General features: G+C 37.1%; 1 protein-coding gene across 2 annotated transcripts in view; it reads left to right on the top strand.

The window, feature by feature from the left end:
* Positions 1-201: 201 nt before the first annotated feature.
* LOC131055574 (uncharacterized) overlaps positions 202-21,943 on the top strand; it is a 119,564-nt gene continuing 97,822 nt past the window's right edge. The window contains exons 1-3 of one of the 2 annotated variants that reach the window (XM_057990041.2): positions 202-848; positions 3,971-4,062; positions 4,256-4,959. In XM_057990041.2, the coding sequence (XP_057846024.1) occupies positions 480-848; positions 3,971-4,062; positions 4,256-4,959 (1,165 nt within the window). In that variant the 5' untranslated portion in view covers positions 202-479. The remainder of the gene's footprint in view (positions 849-3,970; positions 4,063-4,255; positions 4,960-21,943) is intronic. The other variant, XM_057990040.2, reaches the window with a different exon arrangement.

Genomic DNA, 21,943 nt, shown 5'->3' with positions numbered 1-21,943 from the left:
CCTTTTTATGACTGTATGAACAATTCCGAAATTTTATCTATCTAGCATCCATATTGTTGCATTGACCGTGTTTAATTATTAATTAATAATTAAAATACAACAAATATTTATTTTTCAATTAATTATTAAACATGATCAAAACAACAATATAGATGTAGAAGTTGCCCAATTCCGGGCCTACATTAGGAATAACGAAATCCAGGTCACTGTTCTTTTGGAGTTTCTTCCCCCATATCTAAATTCGGCGGCTTTAACGACAAGTTCTTGCCGGCGGTTCTTGCCTTAGAAAGAAACTCTTGAATAGCTTGTCGTGGAAGCCATCTCTTTCTTTCTTTTTGCTGCCAACCACGCGGCAGTCCTTTTTCTTAGCACGTACTAATCGGAAGATCATCGTCACCAAATAATTCTCGCTTGCCACTGTGCTGACCAGAATTCCTCGATATTGTTACCTGTACTATATGCCACGAAATTAAAAAGCCATGGTAACCTGTGGTGCCAGTTCCTTCGCCTACAATGGCTCTCTGTGCGCCTGCAATCCAGGCTATGTGAATTTTTCAAGCGGCTGCACATTGTTCAATACGGATACTGGAAATTGGACCAGCGAATCAGGGGTTGGGGCTAACGACGAGAATGGCTTTACTCAGACAGTATTCTCGTTCAATTCGCTTAAAAATGTTACACAGTCGCAGGCACTATTTCTTGAAGTCACCACTTTAGCTGTAGTGTTGTGGTTGGTGTTATGCATTGTGCTAAGATTTTGTCCTCTCAACGATGGTCGCACACGGTGGTTTCAGCTGCGCTATTGGCTCACTCGTCTTGATTTCTTCTTTTCCACTCGTCATTGGCTGGTAAGATCTCCCTTCGAATATTTTTTCCAGAAATTGAATTTTCATGGTACAAGAATGACCTTGATCACATGTTACCACCAATTGAGCAGTGATTGTTTAGGAAATTTCCTGTTTTAGAGTTCGCAGGTCAATTTGATTTAGCGAAGCCGAAGTCTCACTTTAGGCTCGATCCTCAGAGTGTATGAAACTTCGCTGCCCAGGGACTCATCCCAGCCCTGCAAACAGTTTAAGCTCAATTGTCTCATCTCTGTGTATATAGAAAGAGGGTTTGTCCTATCCAGTTAAGAATTGACTCAAAATATTGTCAACCTAAAGTGGGGAGATTAAACGTCTTATCTTTATGTATCTGGCAGTAGGGTTTGTTGTATCCGCTCGGAAGTTGTATCGAGAGGTTTTGATCCCATAGCGGAATATAAATAATCTCATCTTCTACTTGGCAAGAGGGCATGTCCTATCCAATTGAGTATTGGCCCGAAGTATTCCGATCTAAACGTGGGAGGATAAATAGTCATACCCTAGGATATTGGGCGAGAGGATTTGTCCTATCCAACCGGGAATCGACTCGGAAGATTGGGACCCAAAAGTGGGAGGATTTAATATTGTTTACTGCATCCCAGCAAGAGAATTAATTATATCCAATCAGGTGGTGGTTTGAAATATTTTGACCCATTATTGGGAGAACAAATAGTCTCACCTTTGGGTTCTCAGCAAGACGGTTATTCCCATCTTATTGTCTATTATCTTGGAAAATTTTAACCTGGTAGTTTGAGGATTACTAGTCTCAACCCTGTGCCCCTGCCAGGAGAGTTTGGTTTACCTAATTGGGCATCGGATCGAAAGTTTTTACCCGACAGTGGGAGGAACTTCATTTGCAGTCCCAGGAACAGGAGGACTACTTTTAATGGCAGGAAGAATCTGCCATAATCCTGGTAAAGGGCCTGTTCTTTACCTCTGCATATCCAATAAGAGGGCACTTTGTACCACTCAATTGGGGCTTGAAGGATTTTGAGAAGAACAAGAGGGATTCCCATTACGAGTGTAGTTAGATGAGCATTTGATGCGTGCGTTGTAGCGATGATGCTTAAGTGAATTAAGTTCTACTCTACCTTTAGATTTATATCGGCTGTGCATTGCAGCAATTGATTTTAGTCTTAGTGGATTGATTCTTTGACTGTGAATATATAGGTTGGAGTGATCGAATGTTATGCATAGTGCAAATACATGGTAAGGCTGCAAACTACAGCCATTGGGTGGTGTACTCTGTATGTATCAATTTCTTTAGTGAGATGTCAATTTCCAGCTTTTGAGGCACAGGGCTCAACGCTTAGCATGCACGGATTAGGACATCTGAGTTTAAGAGCTTGCATCTGGAGAAGTTCCATCCGAGTTTATCATGCACTTGTTACTGGAGGACAGCTTGATGTTCCATTTTTTATACTAACCATAGGAGGAAAAGCCCAATTCTTGCCTCTATGTACCCAGTAATAAGTGTTTCTTTAACTGATTGCGATTTAGCTGGACATTTGTGCTCTTATGTATATATAAAGGTCATAATTCCTATTTAATTATGCATACTCACAAAGGTTTATAATGTCTATGTTAAATGATTTATCAATGTCATCTTATAAATATTTGAAATCTACTTATATTTTAAAAATTTCCTAACAGCTGTCCCCTACTGTTCCCGAAAAGATGGCCAAAAAATTCCTTGTACTGGAAACACAACCCACCATCCCCTACCATCCCCGTCCCAGAAATCTGGGAGCGTAGGTATTTGCACTTGACTATAATTAGAAAAAGTGACTTCCTTAAAATGCATACTTACTGCACCAGCCTCCTCCAAATACCTCCTTAACTTCCAATTAGGGGATATGCCTTTCTTTAGAGTATTTATCACTATTAGCAAAACCCCTTAAAATGACAGAGAAAATGATCCTTCTTTGAGAAAACTATCATTTTCCAAACAAAAAACTGCTTCTGCTCCTGCATCTCCTAGATTGCCTTGGGAAGCCCCATCAAAATTGAGTTATATAAAGCTAGAAAGGCGTTTCAAGAATCCTTATTGTTCTTTCCATGAAAATTATTTTTATTCTTCCTTTTCTTTTGGAATATCATTCTTTAACTGAGTTTTTCCTCTCATCCCTTTAATGGGGAATGCATCAAGAGATTTTTGTCATACATAACATGCCACTATTTATTTGAAGGATAGAAACTCAGAGTTTTTATCTTTTATCTGAATTATAAATACGTAGATATTACCCTGCATCATTGTTGAGTTATACCTGATCTACAATTAATAGCATTCCTGTCAAAAATAGATATATGTCAATCTAAACAATTTCTTGCCATTTTTATATGAATTCTTTTCTTCGATTTTCAATGAAATCAGTCCTAAGTTTTGGAATCTGATCTCTATAAGACAAATAATTAATTATATTATCCCCAGTACTGCAAGCTGATGTCAGCATCATTTGAGAAGCTTATTGAGTGTGTACACGTCTCTCTTACATTACAAAAGCAATTGTCTTTTGACTGTACTGACCTGTACTTGGAGCGTAAAGATTTTTCCTCAAGATTTGGGGGTTCTCAGTTTGCCACATCAGGGAGATGACATAAGAATTTTGTGAGCTGTGCAAAAACACAAATGAGGTGCTTTCTGTTCATATTTGATCAAAATACTATACTAATTCAACTTAATCTTATAATTAATCAGGTATACAATTCTTACTCGCTTTTAATGTCTCTGAAAATCACTTACTGCTGATTACAATCAAGTTTAAGGCACGCGTGCTGCATTATTTCTATAAAACCATTCCAAATATGCAAATACAATAAGTTGATTGGTTACATCATTCTTGACACCAATACATCAGGGAGACTAGAAGCAACATTCCCTGCTCAATTGGTTTCATATTGTCCAACCATAGGATTCTATTTTATGATTTCCAATGTGCATATTGAAATAGATTTTAAAACAAGCATGTGGATTTAACGGAGTAAATTATATAGTTAATTATTCATATATTTTGAAAAGTTTCTAATAAAGAACAGGTAAAAATTTACTTCCTGTATTGTAGCCTACACTGACACTATTACTGCCTATGTGATAATATGTGCAACAGGATGAACAAAAAATTGTGGTGAAGCGTAAAACAGAACTTGGTGGGACATTTTCTATGGCCAGTTTGATATTTTTCTTTGGACTTTCTGCAGCGTGAGTAGATTTAAATGAACTGTTTTTGTATTTTTCATTATCCTCTTTTGTTGCAGGAGAGTTAGCATTCAGCATATATGTTTTACTGGAAATAGTGCTTCCACTCTTTTGCATCATTGCAATCACCTTTCTTGTATAGTAATTGCGATTAATGTGTACTGTTGACAGAGAGCTTATATCTTTCAATGTGCAGTTTGCTTTATCAAATTATTTCCAAGAGGAGTGTTGAAGTGCAAAACATAAGGCCTGCAAATGCTGTAGATTTGAAAGCTTTTGTTAATGATATGGACTTCAATATTACAACTGTTTCAAGTATGAGTTGTGCACAGCTACGTGGACTCGGTACTCTGCAGATTGGAGTGCCTGGCTTTATTGATGAGCGGACGTTGCCTTTGTCAGACTTATTAAAAGCAGACTGCCATAACACAAGTAGAGGACCCACTATTAGATTTCAGTGCAACCAGTGCGAACTCACAAAAGATAACTATTATATTTCATGGCATTTTATTGATGTTCCTAACAGTCCAGCTGCTGCAGTTGGTTTTCATTTCAATCTTACTGCAAAAAAATCTGGTAGTAATGACCATGTCAGTGTACTTAGTGGAGCAGTGAAAACTGGAAGAAATGATTCAGACAATACACCATTGACATTAAGAGGCACAGTAGGGAACATACTGAAATTTCGTTTGGTTCCTCGTTTATTCCATAATGTTCATAATCTAAGGATCATTCAGGCTTTCTTTCATGAGTTTATTCCAGGCTCATCCTACAGAACAACAAGTGAGCTGCAAGCTTCATATCAGAATGCAAAAGATGGAATGCTCAATGTAACATTTCATGTAAATTTTCTCTCAGACTATATTGTTGAGCTTGATACTGAAGACATTATGGGACCTGGTAAGCTTTTTCATTATACAACAATCAACTTTTGATGGATTGAGCTTGTACTAATTGCAATCTTGCCTCATCATTTTCTATCTGGATATAATTCCATTTCATTTAGTTCTTGTGGGTTTTGTGCTTGTTAGCCATTGTATTAATCTTTGATTCTTTAGATGACTACATTAAGTTAGTTGATGCCCTGCTCAAGGAATACAAAAGTAAATGTTTCTTGTGATTTTGTGATTTACATTACTGCCTGTTATATGTACTTGTCCTAGGTTGCAAGCCTATTGTCTGTATAACAATGATATGGAAACCAATTATCACTTTTAACAATTATATGATAGTTCTTCACTTCTGTGTGCTACCTACAAAAGAGGCTTTACAATATACTTTAACTTTTTCTCATGTGTATGTGATCATAGTTTTGCGGGCAAATGTCTCTTTTATCATACACTTGTGTTATAGGTATCGATTTAAAAAGATCTGGTGAATAAAACAGGAACAGTAAAAACTGTACTAAGAAGCTTTCAGAGCACAATAGCAGGATCAAGGAAAACAGGGAAAAAGGATGGGACTGCAATTGTGGTAGCATTTAGGTCAGTAACCTGACTATGGTAGTGACCCCCAATTGTGTAAACTCAGAATATGTAACAAATAGATGTTGTTTTGCCTCCAGGAAATGTGGGAATTCTTCGAGGGCCTGGGATACCTTTCTAGCACTCAGATGAGTCTAAAAGAGGAGGTTGAAGCAAGTGTTTGGATGATTGTAAAATATTGCAGAGAGCAAGTAAATTCATGTATTCGTTAACTTTAGGGAGAATAAAAAAGTAGAGTGCAACCATTGATGCATCCACTAGTTGTACTCCTTCCTCAAATATTGTAAAAAGGTAGAAAGGCACATAGTAGCAAAAATCTTTCTGGGCATTTAATTAGCCAACCAAAAGATAAAGATTTATAAATTTATTGCCAAAAATTGGGGAAAAATTGGGATAGGGCTAGTTAAAAATGAGGGTTGGGTTTTAGGGAAAATCATAAAAAAATTGCAGCAGAAAATAAAAACCTAGAGACCCTAAAATTTACCAAAAATTTGACAAAAATTGTGACATCTGGCAGAAACCCTAATTTTTATAAAAACAGCTTCATGTGGCTCTCTACTGCAGTCACCAATGCAAAAATCTTTCTGGACAATAAATTGGCTAACCAAAAGATAAAGATTTTAATTGGGGAAAAATTTGGATAGGGCTAGTTAAAAATGAGGGTTGAGTTTTAGGGAAAATCATAAAAAGATTGCGGCAGAAAATAAAAACCCAGAGACCCTAACTTTTACCAAAAATTTGACAAAAATTGTGACATCTGGCAGAAACCCTAATTTTTCCAATTTTATTGCAATTTCAGATCTTTTGGCATAATAGAAATTATGGTTTTTTGAGTGAAATAACCATTTTCTTGTCTGGTTTCTGATAAATCACTATTTATCATAATGTTCTGGTGATATTTACTTTTACAGTGCCAGTTTTCCCGTCACAAATCTTCTAGGATAAAAATCTGCAATTCTTTATGATTTTCCATGGATGTTTTTGCAAGCCTTATTCTAGTTTATGCTCACAATATTCTTTCCTTTCAAGCATACATGGGTTGGAGGAAAAGCATGCCACTGGAGAAAAAGTCTCAAAACTTGAAAGCTACAAAGACCTTAGTTGAAGCTTGGAGGTGTAGGTAATCATGGGTTGGAGGAAAAGCATGTCATTGGAGGAAAGTCTCACAATCTACTTGTTGTGACCTTTTTCACACATCGCCCCATTGCAAATGGGGACCCCCTGTTTTTGCTTTTTAGGGTTTTGCTAGAGCCTCGCAACCTTCCCGGTGCCCAACTTTGTCGGTTTTGAAAGGTCCGAGTTTTAGACGTCATAAGTCAATTTGTGCAAGCCATGGTCATAATAGAGTCTAGACACTGTCAGAATGCATAGAAAGTCCGAAGGATGAAGATTGCAATTGATTTGGGTCAATTTGGACAACTTTCTATTTTTGGAAAGTTTTGCTTTTTGCTTTTTCCTATTTTTAGGAAGTTTCGTTTTGGCATTTTGAGCGCGATCGCCAAAGTGGGCTATTTTTAGAAAGTTTTTCCTATTTTTTAGGGAACCTTGCTTTTGTTGAAAATATTAGCTAAGTTTGGATATCTGATTATCGAACTTTGATGTTGTCAAATGACAATCATATATGTATGTATTATTTCAATGTACTTGTTATTGGGCTAGACCCAAATGTAACGTGTAAAAGGCAATTCAATGTGTGATAGGGCTGGGCCCAAAATGTAACGTGCTAAGGCATTGGGCTGGACCCAAATGTCCAACGTGGGAAATATCAATAACAATATAACATTAAATTAATAATGTTGCAAGCCGACCTAAGGAGGTCTACTGCCAAAAGAAGGATATATATATATAACAACTTCAAGATGAAGTCAAACACATTGATTACTTGCAAAATGCGATCTGCTCTTCTATCTTAGTGATCTGCTCTTCTATGTTAGCAATCTGCTTTTCTACCCGTAGCGAATCTACTGGTCTGCACTTTGGCGAACCTCAAGGACATCATTAAGTGAAGTTGTCAAGATTGTCTTTGATTCTGCTTCAGCCTGTTGAAGTCATCTTCTGCTGATCTGCTCCTTTGGTCATCTACTGCTGGTTAGGGCTGCATCCTCTATCATCTTGGCAACTTGCTGTTTGGACAACAATCAAAGATAAGTCTGTTATATTGTAATTGCCTACCATTGAGATAATACATCTTATAGTTTAAGGCTGGTTTTTTCACCTCCAAGAGGGAGGTTTTCCCAGGGTATTGGTGTCTTGTGTCTTGTGTTACATTACTATTACTGTTTATTCACAGTCTGATTATGGTTAATTAGTTTGTTTAACATCTGAGCACTTAAATTTAACAGCTTTTTCTATTTTTGTAAAAGGGATCTAGGGTTTGCACTATCGACTTTGAATTACACTAGAAATGATCAACAAATTCCTCCGAAATTCAAGTTTTGTTCGATAAAGACAAATTCCTAAATTGTAGGGATCATGAGGAATTCAAGGGATGATTGAAGTATGGTTTTCAAATTTCAAGGCAATCCGAGGAGTAATGTTCAAGTTATGAAGATTCGAAGTTTTGATCTCATGGTGCATGGATTTCTTGAAGATCGCCCTCCTTGGTTCTTGAAATTCATGAAGTCCACCTTGGAGGTGATAGCAATGGGTCATGAAGTTGAGAAAGTCCACCCTTGTCTAAGTGAAAGGTGCCTAAGATGACCCAACTTCGCCCTCACCATGGAGCAAGGAAGTGATAAAGTCCGCCCAAGGGTATGAAGGTAGCATTAGGAAGGTTCCTAAGTCAAGGCAAGTCCGCCTAGCAAACAAGCAATGTGGCATGAAGTTTATGAATTCTGCTCTCCTTGGTGCCCAATATAAGTGAAATCTGCCTTGAAGGAGATGGTAAGTGGTGCCTAAGCATGATAAAGTCTGCCCTCCCAAGATCATGAATGTGACAATGTCCACCCTATCAAGAGTTTGAGTGCACAAGATGAAGGAAGTCTGCCCTAGCATGATGTGTGGTGCACAAACATTACAAAGTCCGCCTTGACTTGGTGCAAACAAGTCATGAAGTCCGCCTTCATGGTGCATAAGATTAATGAAATCCGCTCATGGTGTGGTTCCCAACATTCACCAAGTCCACCTTGACTTGGTCATATGAAGAGAAAAGTCTGCCCAACGTGCAGGTCTATGGTGCCTAACTTCAGCAAAGTCTGCCTACCCTTGGTTCCCAACATTCACCAAGTCCACCTAGGTGTGGGTAAGCTTGGTCACGAGATAAAGAAAGTTCGCCCTGCATATACTGGTGCATTAAGTCGACCAAGTCTGCCCAAAGGTTTAGGAAGACAGCAGAAAGAGGTGCAAAGAGTTAATGAAGTTTCCCTACAAGACACTTCATCAACTTGGCTAAGGGAATGAAATGCACAAAGTCCGCCCTCAAAGAAAGAGAAAAACATTTGCTAAGAGGAATGAAGGAGGTAAGGATGGAGAACTTTTCATAAAGTCAGCCCAAGCTTTAGAAATAATGAGGAAATATTTTGGTGAAGTCCCCTAACCATGGGGAGAAGAATTAACAAAGTCCGCCCAGCCTTGGAGAGAATAAGTTAGCAAAGAATCTCCTAAAGTCTACCCAGCTATCAAACATTAAAGTTCAAACAAAGAATTAATTTCAGAAAGTTTTGAAATTTGGAAAGACAAAGGGAAAGCATTTTTAGAAAGTTTTCAAATTGGAAGAAATTGAAGATTGAGTTCGAATCATGAACTCAAATCAATATGGAAACTTTCTCAAGGAATTAAACTCAAACTAGAAACAAAATCAGAACTTTCCCATGTGACTGAGTTCAACTGAAAATGAAATTAGAAACTTTCTTAAGAGACTGAACTCAACAAAGAAACAAGACATGTCTAGGTTCGATGAATGAAAGAAAAATAGAAACAAATCGAGTTCGATTTGGAAAGGATGAATCGTGTTTCTAATGCAGAAATTGAGATCTTTATGAGTTTGTATTTATAATGAATTGTTCATTCATTTCAAAGGTTTAAACTTGCAGAATAAAATAATTTTGATGAAGATTTCAAGAGCTTTCAAGAAATTTCAGGAGATTTAAGAATAGTTCGAAGGTTTCTAATAATTTTTATGAAGATTTCAAGAGCTTTCAAGAAATTTCAGGAGATTTAAGAATATTTCAAAGGTTTCTAAGACATTGAAAGGGAAGCAAATTAAGGTTTTTCAGGACCCAAACAGAGATTTTCTATCCATTTCTTGGTAGCAGGGGGTATTTCCGTTTGTTTCCTTGTCTTTTGATTAAGATTCAAGGCATTTTCGGTAATTTTCAATCTACTTTTCGAAGCTTTGAAAGAGATTTTCAGGGACTTAGTCTATTTTTTTCCAGAATTCGAATCTGATTTCACCATTTATTTCACAGATTTTGGGACTAAGTTGTTCATTTTCAGAGTAATCAAAGACAAATCACTCCCAAACCTTCAAATCAGATTGAGTTTTCAAGGGCTTCTAAAATTTCTAAGTGTTCGCAACTTGTTAAAGGCTAAAAGTTCTGAGGAATTGGAGAATCAGAGCACACTCTGCCATCAAACCTTCAAAATTCACGCTCAAAATGAAGATTCTAACTTAATTTCTTTGGGTTTTGCAGATCATAAATGGCAGCTGAATGCGGGATCATCATAGAAAACACAAATGGAGTTTCAAGCCAAATTCAGAATTGAAGACAAGTCCACAAGCAATGTTCGTCTAAGCATAGAGATGGCCAAAATTTGGCTAAGTATGAGAAATACTTCACAAAGGGATTCTTCTCCAGATTCAAGGCACTTGAAAGAATCTCAAAACATCAAGAAAGAAACGTTCTCAGACTTGGTAAAAATATAGAAAGAATTTCAGACTTCTTGGGGGATTTCATCTACAATACCAGACCTATGGAAGCAATCAAGACAACTTCTTGAAGGATTTCATCTCCTGAAAAATTAAACACAAGCTCCCAATCAGAATTAGATGATGACAACAAGAAACAAATTTCCATACTTAGACAATTTCTTAACACAAATTGGAGAATTCAAAGAGGACATCCAACATGCTGAGGTGGCGCCTCGTCATCTTCCAATCAATCAGATTGCTCCAAGTCAACATGTCCAAGTTCAATGCACCTGACTTATCCACATAAGCTTCTAGAGGGCATACTTCACAATGCAACAACCTTCTATTTTTATTGTTGGTTCATATTTAGCAAGAAGGACAAGTGTCCCCAAATGTAATTTTCTCATTGGTCAAGGGGTAGTTAGTTGTAATAAACCCTAATTAGGGTTTTGTTTATTCGATCTGGGCCATTGATCACTGTTCGATCTCGGCCATTCAAAAATTTTGGACTCCTATATAAGGTTGCCTCCTCTCATTTGGAGAGTGTGAGGTTTTTTTGAAATATTGTTGCAAGAAGATCATTTCCAGATAATACATTACTTGTGTGCTTTCTCTTAAGGCTTTGTAATCTCTTTTATCTGAATGATTAGCAAGGTTTTCAATTTCCTGAACACAATAGTTTAGAATTTATTTTATGTTGTAGATTGAATGGAAGATTTGATAAGTATTGATTTGTGGTGTATCTCCGCTCATACTTTTGATGGACAGAGGATTTTTGTTCATTGTGTAAAGTTAGTTTGAGCTTTCCTTTGTGTATGCTTAACTTCTGATCATAAGCACATCCCTTGAAGATTGCATCCACTTTGTGTAGTTGTCCTAAGTGAGGCGAAGCAAAGTGTGGTTATTGAGATCACCTGGTCAATGCCGTCTCTTGAATTCCTAGGAATAGATTATAATTTCTAAACCCTTGTCTCCTTTTCAGTTTTTCATGATCCAAGTCCCAAATGATAGAGCTTCATTGTCTAAACCTTCATTGTGAATTGAACAAGCCAGGCCTAAGTCCCTTTGTGTATTACCAACATATCACAACGCCCATTGAGCTTATCCACACGTCAAGACCTGACAAAAGAAACCTTGGAATTGCCATATGATCTTCTAGCAATCTTAGCATACGCGGTGATTTTGTTCAAGAGGATAAATTATCTTTGGGTACTTTATTCTAATGTTCGGTATATGATAAAACGTACACCAACACTACTTAGACTTGGAAAGTTGCAAATTGACTTCAACGTGCTCATACTTAAATTTTTTTTTGAAGTTTCGAGATTTATGCACATGATTGAAGTATAGGGGGAGGCCAAACATGACACCAAGCATAAATTTAACCAAGGGGGCTCATCGAGAGAAATTTATGACTAGATATTAATGATAGGTCAAGTAGGGCCAAAGCAACAAAGAGGGAAGAAACACAAAGGGGATCACTTATTTTGCTAGAATTAGGGATGTTGCAAGTGCATCAATAGTAAGCTCTAGTCAAGCAATCAAACTATTTAAAAAAATCAAATGGTTTTGTTTACTTTTGTTGAAAAAGAAAAATATGATTGATTGTTTTTGTTTTCAATGGGGTCAAAGTTGAAAGGTTTGGATGAAGTTTTGTCATCTTTTAGGGAGTGTTCCAAGAACCAAGGGGTATTGCCACCCATAAATGAGGTGGAGCATGAGCTCAAACCCCTACTAGAATCTTCTCTATCCAATATGGGATTGTATTGGTAATTTCTATTAGAGAGCAATGAGGGTAAGACACAACTTTAGGAATTGCTTGAACAAGGTGTTATATACATTAATGCTTCACTTATAGTGATGGCATAGAAAAATGACGACTCTTAGAGGATGTGTGTTGACTACAAAGGCTTTAAATAAGATCACCATTAAAATAGATATCCTCTTCCAAGGATGGATGATATGCTAGACCAACTTAAGCATGGCAAATGTTTTATTAAGTTGGATCTCAAATCAAGTTATTATTATGTGCATGTGAAAGAAGAAGATACACTAGAGATTGCATTTGAAACTTAAAAGGAGCTTTATGAACAATTAGTACTTCCTTTTTGGCTTAAGCAATGCACCAATTACTTCTATAAGATTAGTGAATTGCGAGTTTCTGCTAGAGAGGTACGATCTTTTCATGGGCAAGTTTCTACTAGAAGTTTATGGGGAGCTTTCGTGCTATTTGCACATCCATGATAGAGACTATGAGGGGAGATTGTAAGGAATTCAAGTGGACATCTGGAGCACAAAAGAATTTTGAATTGTTGAAGCAACAAGTAATAGAACAACCTATGTTAGATTTGCCTAATTTTGATAAAGCATTTTAGGTTGATTGTGATGTTGGTGGAAGTGCAATAGGAGTAGTACTAAGTCAGTAAGGTACACCTACAACATATTTTAGTGAGAATTTGAAGGATGCAAGGAAGCGATATTTAGCAGATGACTAGGAGTTCTACACCATAATTTAAGCCTTAAAGAAGTGGAGCCATTACTTGCTGCCAAAAGAATGTGTTGTACATTGACCATCAAGCCCTGCAATATTTAAATAGTCAAGGTAAATTGAATCAAAGACACATGAGGTAAGTAGAGTTCATGCAGAGCTATACATTTGTATCGAAACACTGGAGTGGAAAGTCAAATAAGGATGTAGATGCACTAAGTAGAAGCAACCTGCTCATGGAAATGAAAGTAGCTTTAATGGGAGTTGAAGAATTGAAACACCTGTATAAGGATGATCTTGATTTTGCAAAATCCTAAAAAGCAAGTAGAAATCTAGTAGTGGCTAACAGAGGCAAGTGGTTGGACTATTCATCACGGACAATATGTTATTCATGGCTAACCAATTGTGCATACCTGGAAGCTCAATGCAAGAGAATTTGATCAAGGAGAAACACAATGGTGGACTAGCAAGACACTTTGGTATTGATAAGACCGTAGCTTTGGTAAGTGAGAATTACTTTTGGCTTCATATCTATAAGGATGTAAGGAAATTTGTTAAAAAATGTAGAACCTATCAAGTTGCAAAAATAAGTAGTCAAAATACTAAATTGTATCAACCTCTAATAGTATTGGAGAGACCTTGGGGGGATATCGGCATGGATTTTTATATTGGGATTATCAAAGATAGAGAGGAGGACATGTATGATTCCATATTTGTAGTGACGGTCCAGTTTTCCAAGATGGAGCACTTCATTCCTTGTAAGAAGAAACATGATGTTGCTGGCTTATTTTTTAGAGAGATTGTGAGATTGCATGGTTTACCAAAGAGAATCATTTTAGATAGAGATATTGAGTTCATCGGATATTTTTGGAGGACACTATGGAAGAAGATGAAGATAGAATTGAAGTTTGGTTTGACATTTCACCCACATATTGATGGACAAATAGAGGCAGTAAACAAGAGTTTGAGCAACTTGTTACAATGTCTAGTAGGAGATAAGGTAGGAAATTGGGACATAATCCTACCTCAAGAACAAGAGTATAGGGAGAACACCTTTTGAGATTGTGATCGAATTACAACCTAGGGGAGTTGCGGAGGTAAGAGATATCAATACCGGAGATAAAAGGAGCATGGAAGCAGAGTAATATGCAAGCTACATGGAAACAATGCATAGCTAGGTCAAGGAGCATGTGGAGACAATGAACAACAGATATAAGGGTTAGGCAGATGAGAAGAAGAGACAAAGGGTTTGCAATCAGGGACGAAGTTATGTTGTATCTTAGGATGGAAAGATTTTCAGTAGGCACATACAAGAAGTTGAAGACGAAGAAGTATGATTTGTACAAAATTCATAGGAAGTCCGATTCAAGGAATGCCTATGAATTGGCATATCACCTATATTCAATGTTGCTGATCTTCATTAGTATCATGGAGGGAAGTCAAGTGAAGGTTATACAAAATTGAAAATTTTCTTTTCAACAACAACAAGTGAAAGTAGAGCAAATTTCAGACAATAGAGTTGGTCTTAGCACGAAAATTCGATAATATATGGAACACCTAGTGAAGTGGAGAGGAAGACTAGTAGAAGACTCATCGTGGATTTCACAAGTAGAGTTAGAATGCCTTAGATTTTTCCAGAACCAACAAAGTGCGAGACTCACTTTTGAAATAACCTCAGGTGTCTTATGTAGGAGAATCCCAAAATACCTTATCACATTTCACTGTCGTACACCAATTTGGCTTGTTATGGTGAACAAGACATCTACAATATAGAAATAATATATTTAGATTTCATTAGACCCAAATCAGTGTCTAAAAGGATATTGCTAACAAAAGATTGTTGTACAAAGAAGAACACATAGAGTTCATTTGGTGACGTGTGTGGAATCCTTCCATACCTTGCTGGATATTACTGTAGGGAAGATTGGGACCAGGCAGATCTTCAAATTGGACCACAATAGATTTCATTACTTCTTTAAACATCACCACCAGAATTAAGTTGACCTATATGTGTTATGGAGCATCGGGTGTTGGGTCACCTTGGGCTGACGTGGATCATTTCTAAAGCTTGAAGTGGATATATAAACATCTCTCACATTCATGGGAAAGTAGTTTGAGATATAGAAATTAGTTAGAAGTTAAGAAGTGAGAAGTTAGTTAGGAAGTGAGTTGGAGTTAGAAATTGAGTCTTATTTTGAGTTTCGTATTTGCATGTGAGCTATAATAAGCCTATGGCAGCATGTGGGTCATTATGTATTCTTCATGTAGTAGGCAAATAAATACTTTGTAATCATTCTATTATTTGAATCAATAAGAATCTCTTCTCTTCATTATATTTTTGCTATGTTAACTCTAGGTGGCATGGTTGGACAGTCTTGTCCTTGGACCCTACATTTGTGATACATTACAGAGAAACCTTCAAGGCATATAAGATTTGTCAATTGAAAGAGAAGAAACCAAGCCAAAAACTCGAGAACCAAGGGTGTATAAAAGAGAACTTGGGGTTGAAACAAGTGTGTAGGATATTGAAGCTGTAGGAAGAGTAAAGTATTCTTACGTGGCCAAGTGTGAAAGGAGCACACAAATCTTCTAAATTTAAACTCCTTGATGAGTAGATTCTAGGCACTAGGTTTGCATTAGAACAAAACCATGGTGACCATATCAAGTCTCAGCATAGAAAGGCAAGAACTTCCAAGTTTATAGGAAATGCATTTGAGGAACCTGTTGTCATTTTATGACACCCTTGGTCCATCAGTGAGAATCGATCAGAGATATGTTCCATGCACCAGCGTGGCCCCAATTGATCAAGGAGAGAAGAATCATGAAGTGTGAAGTGTTGCCTTGTTCGGAGGAAGTTCCTCCCTTGGCCTTTTCTTCTTCCCCTGAACTCTGGAACCCTGAGGTTCCGAAGTTCTTTTCTCTTTGCCCTCTCTTTTCCCTTCTCCGGAACTCCGGAACCCCCAGGTTCCGAAGTTCTTTGCCCTTGTCTCTTTCCTTCTTCCTTTTTTGGAACTCTGAAACCTCAAGGTTCTGAAGTTCTTTGCCTTAGCCGCTTCTTTCCTGCTCCGGAACCCTGAGGTTCCGAAGTTCCCTTCCTTCCCTTAGGTTTTCTCTAGTTTCTCCGGAACTCTGAAACCTCGAGGTTCCGAAGTTCTTCTCCCTTCCCCTTCCCTTCTCCGGAACTCCGGAACCCCGAGGTTACGAAGTTCCCTTCTCTAGCTTAGCCCTTCCTCCGGAACTCCGGAACCCCGAGGTTCCGAAGTTCCTTCTTTTCTTCTCCCCTTTCCCGGAACTCCAGAACCCCGAGGTTTCGAAGTTCCTTTGAGTAGTTCCCCGGAACCTTGAGGCTCCGAAGTTCCCTTTCCTTGCCTTTCTCGGAACTCCGGAACCCCGAGCTTCCAAAGTTCCTTGCTCCTTCCCTTGTCTTCCTCACTTTGGGAGTCCACGCTTCCGAAGTCTCCGGAGTTCCTTACGAACGGCAACACTTCCGGATGGCGTGATCGACACTCAAGGATTTTAATGCTCCGACAGTTTTGGTGACTTGTGCGCTTTCTTTTGTGGAGCCACAAGGGTGCATTAAATGTTTTTGGCAGGATTTCCATCAGGGAGGTACGGGGCCATGCTTGGTGACTTATGTCATGTCTGACTTTGGAAGGTTAATCAGTCCACCTTCTTAGTATTGCCCTTTGTGGGTATGGCTAGGTTTCTTGCATGTACAAGTCAAGTGCATGCACTTCCCTGCACTTCCAGACTGACATGCAGGGGTCATGATCACCATTGTAACCATTTTTCTATATAAAGGTTGTTAAGCCTCATTGTAAAGGGTTCTCTCCCTGCTGCCTTGAGCTTTCCTGTGCTCTTTCTCTTCTCTTGAAGACTTGTAGTTTTTTTTTGCATTTCTGCAACTGTAAGATTGGCTTTTGGCCTTATGATTAATTGAAAATCACCATTCTTGCCTCCTTCTAACCTATGTATGTTGTGTATGCTTTCTTACCTTCATTATAGGTGTATGTCTTGTGGCTTTTCTCTCCATATATGCTGTGTTAACTTGTTTTTTGAGTGTGACTTGTGGGAATCCTTCTCCCCTCTTGGCACTTAGCAAATTCTAACCTCCATACACACGTTTGGGTCACTTATGCAATTGAAGTTGTGCATCTCTTGGGTTTTTTAGTTGGTCCCTTGTGCCATTTCGGTAGGGAGAGAAACAATCTCTTCTTGGTGCATCACCTCCTTTTATTTCAAGCAATTCTCTCTTCCTTTTACCTCTGCAAGTTGTTAGGATAGGCTTAGGAGTAAGTTTTGAAGTGTTGAGTTGGTTCAACACCTGCACCTATTTGAAGAAGGAAGCCGGCCTTCTTCGGAGATTCAACCCCTTGCGCAAGGTCCCACACTTCGGGGTTGTTTCCATGTTTCACGAGGTTGCTGAGTTGATAGCTTAGCAAGGGTGCAAGCTTTTGTGATAACAGAACCTATAAGAAATTGTAGTAGCTATGAGATGATTTGGACAAGAAATGGCCAAGATGATAGAGCATATCGACTATGGTCTTTTCCAACCACCCTAAGAGGTATAGCCATTGACTAGTATGTAGATGTAATGTCCGCTTTTGGGATTATCTTGGATGATCTTGGATCTTACCCTAAAATGACAAGTTTAATTGAAATAAGGAATGCAATATAGTTATCAACATAAATCCTGGTTCAGGTCTTGCAACCATGTTAGATAATATGTGAAAGGTAATTCATAAGATTATTCATTTCTATTAGGGTTAAGGATTCAACAAAAAATATAAATACTTATACGTATATGTCAATAATCATCTTAACCTACTTAGATAAACTATGCAACTTGTTGATCTTAGAAATTAAGCACCAATGGCTCCATTTCCCTAAATCAACCATAGTAGGGTCTGGCCATAAGGGGTGCTCGGTTACTGGTCAACCCAATTAAGCCTAAGAGCATGCAATGTCTAACTGAGACAACAAGGCCCTTGGCTCACAAGTAACAAAAAAATCCACCTTGATGATTCTATCCCTTGGGGTGGCCTACTTAATTTGAGGGAACCCGGATCATTGAGGAAGACTATTCAGCCTAATTAAGCGCAAGTGTGCACAATGTTTAACCAAGACATTTGCCCCTTGGCTCACAAGCGGCAAGAACATCCACCTTGACGATTCCATCCCTTGGGGTGGCCTACTTAATTCAAGGGGACCCATGTCTACCACCTCTCCCTAATGTCTTTCCCTCCATTCTCGTAATGGTTGTTTGGTGCATTAAGAATAGACAACGTATTTAATTAACTAAGCATAGTAAAGTTTATTAACATCTTGATAAAGGATATTAAAGAGCATAGATATATTTATCCTCATTGCATAAACTAAGTATACATATCAAACATATTCTCATTAATACCACAATATTTACTATATCCAAATATGCCTATATTCTGAATTGCAGTCTCATTTCTCAATTACCAATTTGTTTCTATCTTCCTTGATGCCCTCCTCCAACGTGGTCTTCTATATTTTATATCTTTATGTCACTTTGAGGAGAGACAACTTTTGGAAGAACTTTTGGAAGTTGCTGTCCCTTTAGAATCGTCATAACCTTTCTTAACCATGACTCTTCAAGTCTGATCCTTAATGATATCTCTTCAAGATCAAACACTGCCTTATTCATTTCTTAATTGCTTCTGAAGGATGTTTGATTTTTTTAATTCCTGGATTTATTAACTACTGCTTATAACATGAGCACTGTTATATATACTAAACATCACTGTTATTAATAGAATCACTGCTGATAATCATTGATTGCTGCCTTCTATGGATTTGAAAATTGTGATGTCTTATAAATAAGATAATTTTCTGTCGATAAATGCAAGGTTAGTATTATTACTTAGGTGGAGGCATGACAATAGAAACTGAACCCACCCCCCAAAAAGGTGGGAGAGATTAAAGGTTTTTGAAGAAGAATTCAAGTTGCTTCAAGACAACAATGAAATTGTAGTTGAAATCTATAATACAAAAAAAGGTAAGCAGAAAAATTTAAGAGCTTATAATTGTAGGCTCAAAGAATTTCTTTTAAAATTAGAAAAGAAGCTTGTTGATTGTCTAAAAAAAACCATGGTTTATTGAGGGCCATCGCTAAGGAAAAAATGAAAGTGGTATTTCCATCATCATATGCAAAAGCATACAATAGAGAAATGGATATAGAAAGTGAAGAGAAAATGTTTTCTTGAGCCAAAAGAAGTGGATGAAGATGATAGTTGAAATAGCAGTAGTGATAGTGAATTAGGAACAATATGAGTGCTAAGGAGGGATATGCTTTGGAATTTGGATGATGAAGGAAATGAAGACAAAGAAAGAAACCAACAAGGAAACCAAAGAACTTTAATGTACTAACTACAAACCTGAAGGTCACATCAAAATCAATTGTCCTAAGAAATTGTTTTTTGACGTTTGTTAGGTTTTGAGTTATTCAATAAAAGAGTCTAAGTACAATCTGAAGAGTGGAAGTACACATGGAGAGAAGTTCACTCCAATGAGCACTCCACCGAAGCCACAAAATAATGTGACTGCATCTTTGGGTGGCTATTTAAATCAAAGAGGAGGATGTTGGAGTTGGATGCAATACAACTTGAAAGGCTGTTCCTTTAGACAATGTTGAAATGTGATGAATGGTGATATTCTGTGAGAGATTGCCATGGAAAACTAGAACAAAAGGGAATTACTATGCAAATGTTTTTGAACTAGAGAACATGAAGACATTGGATGCTTGAAGAAAAAGGTCAATATTGACACGATTGATGTAGAGAGGTGTAACAAAGTATAAGCTATACTTGAGCTGACATTGTGTACGTAGACCCATGTACAAAAAATAAAGAATTTGTGGAGGAGAAGAGTTGAAGTGGAGCATGCTATGGATAACAAATGTCACCACTTAAATGCAAATGCAAGTAGAGTAACAAATCAGCTACAATTGACTGAAATCATTGCAAGGAAACTACTACAAACTACCATATCAATTAAGGTAGTGGATTCATTACGAAGTATTACTATACCTTGACATGCTATAATGAATATGATATGCTAGAGGAATGAGATGTGAATGCTATGACCCATTTACAATCAAAAAATAATGTAGAACCCATAATCGAATTGCTATTGTTGGAGACCAGTTATTGATGGTTAACATGTGAAGGAAACTAGTGGCGTTGCACATGAAGATCCTTGGAAGGAATTTTACTTGTACAATTGTTGATGGAGGTTCTACTTTTTGAAGGCATTTGGAGAAATCTAGGTAAGCTAAACATTTGGCCTTGAACTTTAAAATTGGTCTCCAAATTTTCAATCAATTGGTGTAGATCAACAAAGAATCAAGTAACTTGGAATTTTAAAGGCCCAAAAGGTACTTATTTGCACTCAACCATTTTTTATAAAATTATGTGGTCATCTCATTATGGAAGAAAGCGTACAATGCACTTTGGGTTGGGGTTGGCTGATAGCAAGCAAAGCTGATCTTAATTGGAAATTGAACACTCTCTCCATTGAGAAAAAGGGCAGAAAGTCAATAATTGATTTGAACCAAGTAGAAGTGAGGAAGCAGCTTCCTCAAATTTCTTAGATTTAGACCTTGAAGAAGAATGGTTAGAGAAGCATGATAAGTCTTTGATGGAGCCAAATGCCAAAGGAATTTTGGAATCATGTTCAGAAGATGAAAAAAATTCTCTTTGTGGCTTGTTCCATTGGCAAAGGGAGGAGTATGAAGTATCTTTGTTGACTTGCAATTTTTATCGAAGCTACAAATATTAATGAAGTGGCACAAGGCTTATATGATGACAAGAAGCAATCAATCCATATCGAGGAAACTTGGTAGAGCAATCTTGAACTATTGAATAATTCATGTGTGTTGGAAAAAGTACTTGGTTTGGAGTTGATAGCTTATTCTCGAAGGAAAAAAGCTTTACAATTGATTGACACCAATGTTCCACTAGCATTACCAAAGGCAACTAAGGAAATCAATGAAGGTATGACTCAAAATAATAATATAAAAAAATGATCTGATTTAGAGCCTACATATATTTGTCTTAACAAATGTTACAAAAGATCCCATTTAATTTGGCACAACATCATATTTAGACTAGAGAAGGCACCTTAGGGAAATTATAGAAAAGAGGAAAATATTGTACAATGTGTGAGACAAATTTATTGAAATTAGAGATGAAAATAATAGGTGGGCTCCACAAGAAGAAATGAAACAAATAGTTATAAAAGTAAAATTCTTTTAAAATGGATGGAAAAGCAAAAATTAAATTATAAAGGTCCTTTAGAGAGATAAGATTTCCACAGTCCATGCTAAATTCATATATGATTCTGGATTCAGCTGTGTAGAAGTTTTTTTGCATCAATGGTTCGAATCACACTCTGTGATTCATCATCAGGATGAGAGCTGTATGACCACATAGGGAGAAAATTAATAATAAGGATTTCCCTTTCACTAGTGTATGACTAGACATACCAAAAGAGAATTAACGACAGTAATTTGAAAACATTTTTTTCTGCCATTGGTCTATGAAATCAAACATTAAAAGTTAAAAAATAATAGGTGGGCCTTCTAGAAAAAATTAAACAAATAGTTACAAAAGTAAAATCCTTTTAAAATGGATGGAAAAGAAAAAATTAAATTATAAAGGTCCTTTATTTTCTATTGTATGGCCACATAGGGAGAAAATTAATAATAAGGATTTCCATTTCATTAGTGTATGACTAGATGTACCAAAAGAAATTAACGATAATAATTTGAAAATATTTTTTTACGCCATTGTATGGTCTATGAAGTCAAACATTAAAATGAAAAATAAATCATAAATTATAAGGATGTGAATCACATTTTTAGAGACGGATAGAATTAACATTTTATTGCATGCAATATAGTGTTTCCCATCCCAATATGTTGTGTATACTACATCAACATGTCCACATTGTATGGTCCATCCGACAATGGCTATTCATCATTATTGGGTCCCTCCAACCAATTTTCTTCATCATGCAACTGCCATAGGGAAC

The sequence above is a fragment of the Cryptomeria japonica genome, chromosome 10 (assembly GCF_030272615.1).
Source record: "Cryptomeria japonica chromosome 10, Sugi_1.0, whole genome shotgun sequence".
Taxonomy (NCBI): domain Eukaryota; kingdom Viridiplantae; phylum Streptophyta; class Pinopsida; order Cupressales; family Cupressaceae; genus Cryptomeria; species Cryptomeria japonica.
Note: the sequence above shows the minus strand (reverse complement) of the source record. Positions and strands in the feature narration are given on the sequence as shown.